Source organism: Talpa europaea (genome assembly GCF_964194135.1).
Source record: "Talpa europaea genome assembly, chromosome: 1".
In the NCBI taxonomy this organism is placed as follows: Eukaryota; Metazoa; Chordata; class Mammalia; order Eulipotyphla; family Talpidae; genus Talpa; species Talpa europaea.
This window is the reverse complement of record NC_140073.1, coordinates 10,851,708-10,865,275: the sequence shown is the minus strand read 5'-3', so window position 1 is coordinate 10,865,275 and position 13,568 is coordinate 10,851,708. Positions and strand designations below refer to the sequence as shown.

The following is a 13,568-nucleotide window of genomic DNA, read 5'->3' as shown; positions in this document are numbered from 1 at the left end:
TTTTTAATATTTTGAGAAACCTCCAAACTATTTTCATAGGGGTTGAGTCAGTGCACTTTTCCACCAACAGTGTGTGAGGGTTTCTTTGTCTCCACATCCTCACCATCACCTGTTGTTTCTGGTTTTTAATATGGACCATTCTGCCAGGTGTGAGATGAAATCACAACCTTATTGTGGCTTTGATTTGCATTTCTCTAGCAATAAGTGATGATGAGCATCTTCCTTTTTGCTGACTTGTGAGTTTTTTGTAGATCTTTGATAACAGTCCCTTGTCAAATGTTTTTGTGCAATTATTTTTCTCATTACTAGGGTGTCTTTTGGTTTTAGTTATAGTTTCTTTCACTGTGCAGAAGTGTTTTAGTTTGATATAGCTGCAGTTGTTTATATTCTACTTTGCTTTTCTCGGTGCTGGAGATGAATCTACAACTATATCACTGAACTATATCACTGCCATGGAACATTTTGTGTATGTTTTCCTTCTATGTAATTTTATGATATAAGGTTATGTATCCAAGTCAATGAATATTTTAATAATTTACTAATATAATGACATTTATGCTTTTTGTATTTAAGGTTCATCTGGTAATCTTTTGTGGATTTTTTTGCCTTTTTTATTTTATATATCATTTTTGCACTACATATGCATGATAACCAAGATGAAAATTCAGCTGGTAATCTTATTGTCAAATGCTATTGTTATGCAGTAATTGGAGAATGATATTATTAGTTCTGACAAACTTATTAAAAAGCCCTTAGTTGATTAATAAAATGACAATTAAAACATGTTATTATATCACTTAATAGAATATTCTTTAAGCCAGCATCATCAGTCTTCTGTTGTAAGTACAGGAGGTATTAAACTGGATAGATATTTGCCCACCAGAGAGGACAAGAAAATAGATATTATGCAAACTTTAAATGTTCTAAAACACAGTGGATGGCTAAGGTTATTAGGTAATCAAGACACAAGTACAAAGTTACCAGATGTGGATTCCATTGCATGTACTGTGGAAGAAAATAAATTAAAAAGAAAATATTCAATGTTAGAAATATTTTACATTGAGTGGAATTTCTCAGCCTCGACACTATTAATCATTTGCACTGGTTATTTATTTATTTATTTATTTTGCTGTGGGACACTATCCTGTGCTTGCATGTTGTTTAGCATTATCTATGGACTGTACAACTAGATGTGAGCAGCAGTCTTTTGCACTTATGATAACCAGGATGGTCTCATGTATATGTGGAATGTAGAGAATCATTACAAAGGCTCAGTCAACACCAAACCAATAATAACCATTCAACATCTGATTGTAAAATAGAGGCATACAGAGGGGATGACAATGGGATGGTAGTGGGGGAAGGAAGGGTCCCAATAGAACATGGTGGAGGATGTTGAGGGCACCAGTGATGGGCAGAGTTGAAAGTAGACATTTGTAGAATTTTGAACCTATATCCCCTGGCGCAGATACAATTATTTAAATCTACTTTAATCTCAATAAACATAAGGTAGGAAAAAAGAATCACCCCTTTCTGATGTACCACCCTGGTGAAGAAGCAATTTCCTCATCAACACTCTGTGCCATTACTTATTTCTGGCTAAATGAAACTGCTCTGTCCCCACATTTCATCTTCTTCTTTAAGTTGGGTTTCTCTGATTGCTGTCTTTCTCTTGTTTGATGTCTTTTCATCAACTCTACTGCCATAAAATAGTAGCTCATTTGTAGTTTTGGATTTATTGTCATTTTATCTTCACCCACAAAGACTTCTTCTTCCTTAGTTTAAACAGCCTAGGAGAATCTGCAACAATAGGGCATCAAATTGATGACTTTTGAGAAAGCAATTGCAGAAAGAAACTCAAGTCATAACATGCATTGTGAGCTGTGTGTTCTTCAGCTCCCCCTCCACCAATTTCATTTGGTCATCTTGCTCTGCAGAAAATCAACCCCTATTTATACATTCCTTTAAAAAATTGAGTTATTCTCTAAATAACAAAGCAAAGGAACAGACAAAAACAAACCCTTGAAATCTGACTGGAAGATCCGAGGCTACCACAAGGGAAGATGGGAGGTAGGAGCAAAAGAGGAAGAGATGGCAGTGGACTGTAGTGGAAAATTACTGGTGCATTCATTGGTGGTCGGTGTGAGAACATGCATTGTAGAGATGTGAACCTACATCCCTAAAATATGTAAAGGTTATGAAACCAACATTCCCTCAAATAAATATAACTTTAAGAAAAAAAAAAAGTGTTTATTATGAAAATTAAATGAGAGAGTGCTTGTACAATGTTTAGATTAGATTCTAACACATAACAAGCATTCAATAAGTGCAAACTGTTTTATGGTTCTCTGAACACTGAGTTTATTTTCTTCCCAGTATTTGAAAGAATTCTGGTGTGGCTCTAGTCACTGCCCTGCAGAAATTTAGGTACCTTTGTAATGAGGTCAGTCATAGAAAATGTTCATTTTATTTCTGAAAGCCACTATGAGGTATGGCTCACAGAGGTGACACCAGAGTGCAATGTCATCATGTGCTCAATGTAACATAAAAGTAGGCATGTTGGAATTTAAACAACTGCTTTACAAATTTAGGGTATTAAAAAATAGGCTGGTATTCCATAGAGATTAATTATTGTCTGTGCTTTATATCTCATGTAGTATTCATTTAATTCAATGTCTTTTTATACCATAGAGAGTAAATATGAATTTGAGACATGAGGGGCCCAGTTCCCAAGGGTTTACATCACAGTATAAGTCTCTGAGAGTGTACTGTGCACACCTAACAGCTCCAGCGCCAGAGAGAAGATGTCTGTCACCCAGGTTTGTTAGCTAGAACTGGGCCTAGGTTACTTTAAAATAAAAGTGAATAATTTTAGCCAGCAAACATTTATTAAGGATATGCCTAATTCATCTGTTTTCAAATTAGAGAATGTTTTCACAGAATTCATATTCCCTTGCATTTCCTTTTTAAAATGTTTTTGTATTTTAGTATTTAGAAAGAGTTGTTGGAATTAGAACAATTTTCTCTAACATCAAACTTTGATGTGTATGTTAGAAGAGAGTTAATAAAATGCTCTGTCCACACACACACACACACACACACATACACACCTCTCCTTTTCTATCTTTCCACATTCATTACTGTCAAAATCTAGAGTGTATAACTGTGTATGAACTCTGTAATTGTTGTTCTAAATCCGAGAATTGAATTAAAATGCTTCTCAGCAGTTTATGGAGAATCAAAACATGTGAACTATTGCTGCTCAATATGTGAGGCTACATGTTTGGATTTGTCATGGGTTTGCCATAAACTGGTTTCTTATTATCATCTAGAACATTAGGAAGAACATCCTCTGAGTTGATTTTCCTGTTTTAACTCTGAAGTAAACAAATCTCTATTTTCTTTGATCAGGTAATGAAAAATTCATGATTTCAGGAAAACAATATTTCCATTTTTTACAAAAAATTACTTCAAGATATGGAAAAAATAATGGTTTATGTTTCCAGTACAGAATGACTTTATTCAATTCTCATTACACATGGCATATGGTGTCATGTGTATATTCTTCCTGCTGTCTAGGAAGGAGAGCAGAGTAAAATTCCCTCAACTTCAATTTACCTTTTCTTTAAGAACAAGTCTGAACGGGTGATCCTACTTCTAATGAATGGACAAAGTAACCATTTCCCTAAGCAACAATTTGGGGGAACCCAAGAAAGCTTCAACCTACCTCTTTTTTTAACATGGATAAAATATTTATTTTTCTAGAATTGTAGCCAAATCCAAGTAATAATCCATACCAGTATCATACATTCACATGTCTAAATATACGCCTTCATTTAACTCACTCAAACTATCATATGTATCATATATAAGCATATTAATAGGTATCATTTTTAAAACAAATTAAGCATCTCCACAATGTAATTTCAAACAGCATGCTATCTTTCTATTCTATATATCATGCATGACAGTTTAGAACAATTGCTCTATTTTTGACTATTTTTCTCATTGTCAATATTATAAATAATGCTGCAATATAGTTTCATACACTGGCTTCACAATTTCATCAATGTAGTTATAGATGTTATGAAAGTTTAGTAAGCATAAAATCCTTCATAAAAGTGTCATATAGCTTTTACTGTTGTAAAGGTTAAGAGTTTGTATCTATGTTGCTTAACTGCTTTCCAGAAAAAGTGCACATGAGTTACATATTTCTGCATCATTATTAACATTAATCACTAACATTATAATTACATTATTTTGTTAATTTGATGTGTGAAAGTTATGATGGTTTTCAGTATGTATTTTAATTTTCTTCTCATTGTGCATATTTTCAAGTTGAAAGTTGATATAAACCATTAATCTCAAAGAAATTAGTTGCATTTTCCAAGAAAGGTGTGGTACAGGACCTCATCTGCTGAGAATTTATGCTGTTGAGATTGACTAAAATGTCAGTGTGTGTTATTAAGATCACAGTTGCTGTTACTCTATCTGGACAGAAATTACTGCCTTTTTAAGGCATGGGAGTTGCTCTCTACATGACATTAATGTATATCATTTTATCTGCTTCAAAGTCCTCAAATCATCTGTGTTTAATTTATCCCCTGATTTTTTCTGTGGTGGGTAAAATTTGGGACTTAAACTATCTTTGATCAGTAGGATCCACTCACATGTTGAACATTTTAATTATTTCACAATTGCATTTCAAATGCACTGTTTTTGATAAAATTTTTAATATATTTCTGAGGTTAACATAAATGTGTTGTTTTTACTCTTCTCAGGAGGAATATAAAACATATCATTTGGTTTACCAAACCTGAGTTATGATGGAAATGGAGGAAGAGAACTGTACCGTTGTGACAGAATTCATTCTTCTTGGATTGTCAGATGCTCCTGAGTTAAGGGTTTTTCTTTCCCTGCTATTCCTTTTTATCTATGGATGTACAGTTTTTGGAAACCTTGGAATGATTGCACTAATTCGAGTCAGTTCTCGACTTCACACCCCCATGTACTTTTTCCTTAGTCACTTGTCTTTTGTGGATTTTTGCTATTCCACAATAATTGTACCAAAGATGCTGACTAATATCTTAAGCAAGGAAAAAACCATCTCCTTCCCAGGATGCATGGTGCAATTCTATTTGTTTTGTACATTTGCAATCACTGAGGTCTTCCTGCTGTCAGTGATGGCTTATGACCGCTTCTTGGCCATCTGTAGCCCACTGCTCTACATGGTCTCCATGTCCCAGAAAGTCTGCATGGTTCTAGCTTCTGGCTGCTACCTCTATGGAAATATGTGCTCTCTGATTCACTTGTGTTTAGCTCTTCAGATCCCATCATACAAGTCAAATATAATTAACCACTTCTTTTGTGATCTACCACCTATCTTTACTCTTGCCTGCCATGACATCTCTCTAAATGAACTCATGGTGTTCACTGTGGCCACGTTCAATGAAATCATCAGCATCGTGATCATCCTCACCTCCTACTTGTTTATTCTCATCACCATCCTGAGGATGCGCTCTGCAGAGGGAAGGCGCAAAGCCTTTTCCACTTGTGCCTCCCACCTCGCAGCCATCGTTGTCTTCCAGGGAACAATCCTATTCATCTACTGCCGGCCCAGTTCTGACAACAATCCAGATATCGACAAAGTGGCCACAGTGTTCTACACCGTAGTGATTCCCATGCTCAATCCCCTGATCTACAGTCTGAGAAACAAGGATGTGAAAGAAGCTCTCAAAAAACTGGTGAGCTCCAAAAAGTTTTCCTAGACATTATTTACTTAGCCAGACTTAGCATCCCAAATTGGAGACTGGTGGAGGTGCTGTGTTAGAGTTGTGAGCCTAATAGAAAGCCTATAGAAAGCCCACTAGCAAGCCTAATAGAAAATAACCCAGTAAGTAGATAGATGAGAGTAATTCTTTTCAATACACTAACATTTGTTCCTTTGCAATTCAAGGGTAGTATTGAGTGCATTCAAAATTTGCTGGCCACTTCTTTGCTTTCATTTAGTCTATAATGTCTGAAATGCATATGTGGAAAGGACTGAGAAACACATTCAATGTGTTGTTAAACCTTCATAAGCTTAATGAGAACTGTTGAGAAGTGTTGAGAACACTTTCAGTACCCTATTATGGAAACCGATCCACTTTAAAAAGGATTTCTTATTGTTTTCCAGTGAATGACTACCTTTATCAAGCTGTTTATATCCAAAATTAAACTTCCTTATAGGTATGCAACTTTTAAAATTATTTTGTTATTTTTTTTTAAATTTATTGTTTTTTTTTTCATATTTTCTACATATTTGTGTGGTGGTGGCAGTGTCCAGTGTTTTTGGAACTTCAGATAATATGGCACAAAATTGCTTTTCTCTCTCATATGGTATTTTATTACTTATACTGGTTATGTCGCTGTCTCACACACACAAATTTGGAATGGACTTTACAATGAATAATGGCATTTGTGAGTGAGGCTGATTCCCTCACTTTTCCTTTTATCCTTGTTCTCATACTAATTTTCCAAAGTGGATAAAATGCTGAATTCTAGCCCAGTAGTAGAAAACAAGCATTTTATTTTCAGCACTGTGTGTGTGTCTGTGTGGTGTGTGCACTTCTTTATCTTTGGCATCTCTGTGGTTACACACTTAATTCTATTTGGTATGCTGGTCTTTGACCACTTCGTGGCCATTTGCATCCCTCTGCTCTACAGTTACCAAGATCAGAAACTCTGTGCTGTGCTAGTGGTAGAGTCACATGTGTGGGAAGTAGCATGTTCTTTCATGTTCCCATGTTCCACAATTAAGTCATCTTTCTGGAGTCCACATAATAGATTATGTGATTTCTACCGCTGATCTCCATATTGCTCTGATTATTGTCTCGGCCAGAGACAATAATCCTTATCACTATTGCCGCTTCAATTGAGTTGAGCACATTGCTCATCATTCTCAAGTCACATGTGTTCTTCAGTGTTACCACCCTGAAGATTCATTCAGCTGGTGGACACCACAAAGCCTTCTTCACCTATGTCTCATACCGACCACTGCTACCATCTTCTATGGAACCATCTTCTTTGCACCCAATTCCAGAAAGGCACAGAATGAATCATCTGTGTTTTACACATGGTGATGCCAATGTTGAATGCTGTCATCTACAGTCTGAGAAATAAGGATGTCAAGAGATAAGAAGACAACAAAAACACTTTTCCCTCATTGAATGTGCTGTTAAGTCCTTACTTTGCTTTCTGCCAAACACCTTTCTGCTTTTGAAATGAACTGTTTACTGAGTTTATTTTATAGAAGCAACACTTGTTTACAATCCTATATATTATTTAGAGGTACGTGATCACTGTAGGGTAAGTAAAGTATCAGATTTTTCTGCCCCTCCCGCCATTAGATTAAATGCATGCCTGATGGCAGGCACCTGGAGTGGGCATATGTAGGTGTGTATACCTGGGCTAAGTCTGGGCTTATAAGGGCAGTGTCATGGGGATGCCAGCAGAGTGATAGGAGCAAAGAAAGCAAAGGCCACGAGGGAACATCAAAGAGCCCAGAGACAGTGAAGACTTGCTGAGGGCTGGGAGGCTTGCCAGGCTCCCTGCCTCCCAGACTCCTGCCTGCCATGTGCATGGCAAATCCCAATAAAAACCTGAAAAAGCCACAGAGGGCTCCAGGACTCTCTATTACCCCATCTGTTCTGGTCATAGAGATCCTGCCCTGTGTCATCCTGTCCCTACAATCACATCCTTCAAGTGTGTGTTACTGCACTATACCTATAGAAAGGAACCTTAATTATTAACCATCATCCATTGTTACCCCCTCCACAATTTTATCCTTCTCCCCACTCCCCTTCTTATAGTCACATTTACAATAAGATTCCCAGGGTTTGTTATTTGCTTAGCTTTTTCTGACCCTTTTTGTATCTCTATATTCCACATTTAAGTGACACCATCTGGTATGTGTTTTTCTCCTTTTGACTTATTTCACATAGCATCATCTCCCCCAGCTCCATCCATGTTGTTGCAAATGGCAAGCTGAGTACTATTACAATTTCTATATATAGTCTTTTCTTTTATTCTTTTATTTTTTTTTAAAAGATTTTATTTATTTATTTATTTATACAAGCACTGGGTACAGTCAGAAGTGCGGGAGGGTGAGAGAATTCGCCAGAGTCAGAGTGGAGAGCAGAACAGGCAGACTGACGAAATACACTGCTGAGGGGAGCAGCGGGTGGCAGGAGAGGTCTGAGCGCCATGTGGGACCCTTGCCCAGCAGCCGGGGATCGAACTGGCGCTGCAGAGGCTGCAGGCAGCTTCACAACCCAGCACTCAACCACTGCGCCACCGGGGAGGCCCTATATATAGTCTTTTTTTAAAGATTTATTTATTTATGCATACAAGAACTAGGGTGTAGGCCAGAGGTGGGGGGAGGGGGGAGGCTTCACCGGAGACAGAGCAGGGAACCAAACAGGAAGATTGACTGAAATACACTGCTGAGGGGAGCAGTGAGTTAGACAGAAGAGGTCTGCTGCACCATGTGGGTAACTCCCTGGCCAGGTATGGAACTCATGCTGCAGTGGCTGCAAATAGCTTCATAGGTTGCTTCTTAACCCTTTGCACCACCAAGGAGGCCCTATATATAGTCTTTTTTTAAACTCTCAATAAATATTTATTCTTTAATGCATAGAAAAATATATCCAAATAAACCTGTGTATAGTCTTAATTCACTCCTCTGTCTTTGGGAGCTTAGGTTCTTCCCTTAGCTTGGTTATTGTAAGTAATAAGGCAATAAATATGAGCACACATACATTTATTTGTGTTAGTCTTTGGGTAGACACCTAGGAGTGGAATTGCTAGATCATATGGTAGACCATTTTTTATATTTTGAGAAACCTCAAACTATTTTCATAGGGGTTGAGTCAGTGCACTTTTCCACCAATGGTGTATGAGTGTTTCTTTGTCTCTACATCCTCACCTCCACCTGTTGTTTCTGGGTTTTGTTATGGACCATTCTCCGAGGTGTGAGATGAAATCACAACCTTATTGTGGTTTTGATTTGCATTTCTCTAGCAATAAGTGATGATGAGCATCTTTCTTTTTGCTGACTTGTGAGTTCTTCGTCAATTTTGATAACAGTCCCTTGACAAATGTATGGCGTACAAATATTTTTCTCATTATTAGGGTGTCTTTTGGTTTTGATTATTGTTTCATTCCCTGTGCGGAAGTGTTTTAGTTTGATATAGCCCCAATTGTTTATAATCTATTTTGTTTTTCTTGCTGTTAGACATGAATCTACAAAGGTATCACTGAAGTCTCTGTGATGGAACATTTTGCCTATATTTTCGTTCTATGAAATTTTATGATTTAAGGTCTTATATCCAAGTCAATGAATATTGTAATAATTTACTATATTATTACATGCTTGTTATTTGTAGTTAAGGTTCATCTGGTAATCTTATTGTCAAATGAAATTGTTATGCAGTCATTGGAGAATGATATTATTAGTTCTGAGAAACATAAAAAAAAGGCCTTAGTATGATTAATAAAATGACAATTAAAAAGTGTTACAATATCATTTAGTAGAATAATCTTTAGCCAGCATTATCAGTCCTCTGTTGTAAGTACAGAAGGTATTATGGAAAGATATTTGCCACTATAGAGTACAAAAAAAACAAGATATTTTGCAAACTTTAAATTTTTTTTAAAGCTTTATTTATTTATTTATTTATACAGGCACTGGGTACAGTCAGAAGCGCGGGAGAGTGGGAGAACTCACCAGAGCCAGAGCGGGGAGCAGTACAGGCAGAATGATGAAGTACACTACTGAGGGGAGCAGCATGGGACCCTTGCCGGGGGCTGGGGATTGAACTGGCGCTACAGAGGCTGCAGGCAGCCTCGTAGCCCAGTGCTCAACTGAATACCACCACCAGGGAGGCACAAACTTTAAACTTTTTAAAACCCACTGATGTCTAAGGTCATTAAGCAACCAACACACAAGTACAAAGTTACAAGACATGGAATTCCATTTCATGAACTGTGGAAGAAAATAAATTTAAAAAATATTCAATGTAAGAAATATTATACTTTAAATGGAACTTCCCAATATCAACACTATTGATATTTTGCACTGGATATTTTTTGCTGTGGGACACTATCCTGTGCTTACATGTTGTTTAGCATTATCTATGGACTGTACAACTAGATGTCAGCAGCAGTCTTTTGCACTTATGATAACCAGGATGGTCTCATGTATATGTGGAATATAGAGAATCATTACAAGGGCTCAGTCAACACCAAACCAATAATAACCATTCAACATCTGACTGCAAAACGGAGGCATGCAGAGGGGGATATAATGGGATGGTAGTTGGGGAAGGAAGGGACCCAATAGAACATGGTGGAGGATGTTGAGGGCACCAGTGATGGGCAGAGTTGAAAGCAGACATTTGTAGAAATTTGTACCTATATCCCCTAAGGCAGATACAATGATTTAAACCTACTTTAATCTTAATAAACATAAGGTAGGAAAAAAGAAACACCCCTTTCTGATGTACCACCCTGGTGAAGAAGCTATTTCCTCATCATCACTCTGTACCATCATTTATTTCTGGCTAAATGAAACTGCTCTGTCCCCACATTTCATCTTCTTCTTTAAGTTGGGTTTCTCTGATTGCTGTCTTTCTCTTATTTGATATCTTTTCATCATCTCTACTGCCATAAAATGGTAACTCATTTGTAGTTTTGGGTTAATTGTCATTTTAATTCACCCACAAAGACTTCTTCTTCCTTAGTTTAAACAGCTTAGGAGAAGCTGCAACAATTGGGCATCAAATTGATGGATTTTGAGAAAGTAATGCAGAAAGAAACTCAAGTCATAACATGCATTGTGAGCTATGTGTTCTTCAGCTCCCCCTCCACCAATTTTATTTGATCATCTTGCTCTGCACAAAATCACTCCTGTTCCTTACATTCCGTTAAAAAATAGCTATTCTCTTAGCTGTTTATTATGAAAAGTATATGAGATATTGCTTGTATAATGTTGAGATTAGATTCTAACACGTAACAAGTACCAATAAGTGCAAACTGTTTTATGGTTTTCTGAGCACTGAGTTTATTTTTTCCCCAGTATTTGAAAGAATTCTGCTGTGGCTCTAGTCACTGCCCTGCAGAAATTTAGGTACCTTTGTATTGAGGTCAGTCATAGAAAATGTTCATTTTATTTCTGAAAGCCACTATGAGGTATGGCTCACAGAGGTGACACCAGAGTGCAATGTCATCATGTGCTCAATATAACATAAAAGTAGCCATGTTGGAATTTAAACAACTGCTTTACAAATTTAGGGTATTAAAAAATAGGCTGGTATTCCATAGAGATTAATTATTGTCTGTGCTTTATATCTCATGTAGTATTCTTTTAATTCCAATGTCTTTTTATACCATAGAGAATAAATATGAATTTGAGACATGAGGGGCCCAGTTCCCAAGGGTTTACATCACAGTATAAGTCTCTGAGAGTGTACTGTGCACACCTAACATCTCCAGCGCCAGAGAGATGTCTGTCGCTCAGGTTTGTTAGCTAGAACTGGGCCTAGGTTACTTTAAAATAAAAGTGAATATTTTTCCCTACTTACTGATTATTTTAAAGATATACCTAATTCATCTGTTTTCTAATGAGAGACTGTTTTCACAGAATTCATATTCCCCTGCAATTCCTGTTTAAAATGCTTTTGTCTTTTAGTATTTGGAAAGAGTTGATGAAATTAGAACAATTTTCTCTAGAATATCAATTGCGTGCGTGCACACATACATGCGCGCACCCCCCTTTTCTAACTTTTCCACACTGATTACTGTCAAAATCTAGAGTGTATGACTGTGTATGAGCTCTATAATTGTTGCTCTAATTCTGAGAATTGAATTAAAATGCTTCTCAGTAACTCAGGGAAAACTGGAACATGTGAACTATTTCTGCTTAGTAAGTGAGGCTAATTTTTTGGAATTGTCGTGCTTTTACCATAAACTGGCTTCTTATTATCATCCTAGAACATTAGGAGAACCTCCTCAGAGTGAGCTGATTTTCTTGTTTTAACTCTAAATTAGACAAATCTCTATTTTTTTTTTTTTTGATCAGGTAATGAAAACGTCATGACTTCAGGAAAAAAATATTCATTTTTTTAAAAATTACTTCAGGATATGGAAAAATATTGGTTATATGTTTCCAGTCCAGAATGACTTTACTCAGTTTTCATTACACATTGCATATGATATCATGGGTATATTCTTACTGCTGGCTAGAAAGGAGGACAGAGAATAAAATCCCTCAACATCTATTTACCTGTTCTTTAAGGAGAAGTCTGAATGGCTGATTCCACTTCTATGGAATGCACAAAGTAACCACTTCCCCAAGCAACAATTTGAGAGAACTCTGGAAAGCTCCAACCTCCTCTTTTTTAAAATGGATAAAGGATTCATTTTTCTGTAGTTGTAGCCAAATCAAAGTGACAACACATACCACTACCATGCATTCACATGTCTAAGTACACATCTTCATTTAACTTGCTCTGTCGATCTATCTATCTATCTATCTATCTATCTATCTATCTATCTATCTATCTAATCTATGATATTTATCATATGTATCCTATGTATAAGCACATTAATAGGTATCATTTTTGAACAAATTAAGCATCTCCAAAATGTAATCCCAAACAGCATGATATCTTTCTATTCTACATAACATACATGATAGATTAAGAATTACTCTATTTTTGACTACTTCTCACATCATTAATATTATAAACAATGTTGTAATATAGTCTCATACAGTGGCTTCATGATTTCATCAGTGTAATTTAAATAATGGTTATAAGAGTTTATTAAGCATAAAATCTTTCATGAAAGTATCATATAGCTTTTACTGTTGTAAAGGTTAAGAGTTTAGATCTATGTTGCTTAATTGCTTTCCAGAAAAAGTACATAGGAGTTATATCTTTCTGTACCATTATTGACATTAATCACTAATACTATAATTACATTACATTGTTAATTTGATGTGTGAAAATCATGATGGTTTTCAGTAAGTATTTTAAATTTCTTTTCATTGTGCATATTTTCAAATTGAAAGTTGAAATAAACCATTAATCTCAAAGAAATTAGTTACATTTTGCAAGAAAGGCGTAGTATAGGACCTCATCTGTTGAGAATTTATGCAGTTGATATTTACTAAAATATTAGTGTGTATTATTAGGGTCACATTGCTGTTACCCTGTATGGATAGAACTTACTGCCTTTTTAAGGGTATGGGAGTTGCTTTCTACATGACATTTATGTATATCATTTTATCTACTTCAAAGTCCTTCAAATCATCTGTGTTTTAATTTATCCACTGAATTTTTTGTGGTGGATAAAATTTGGGAATCGAATAGTTTTCCACAGGTACTTAAACTATCTTTGATCACTTGGATCCACTGACATGTTGAACATTTTAATTGTTTCACAATGGTATTTTAAATATATCATATTTGATAAGAATTTTATATATTTTACATCAATGAGTTGTTTTTTCTCTTCTCAGAAGGAAT

The 13,568-nt window shown here is 36.0% G+C and overlaps 1 protein-coding gene across 1 annotated transcript; it reads left to right on the top strand.

Moving 5' to 3' along the window:
- Nucleotides 1-4,832: 4,832 nt before the first annotated feature.
- Nucleotides 4,833-5,768, top strand: LOC311171263 (olfactory receptor 5L1-like; the record flags this gene model as incomplete). Its single annotated transcript, XM_084233953.1, has 1 exon — nt 4,833-5,768. The coding sequence occupies one exon, from the start codon at nt 4,833-4,835 to the stop codon at nt 5,766-5,768; it is 936 nt and encodes a 311-aa protein (XP_084090079.1).
- Between the last annotated feature and the right edge of the window lie 7,800 nt (nt 5,769-13,568).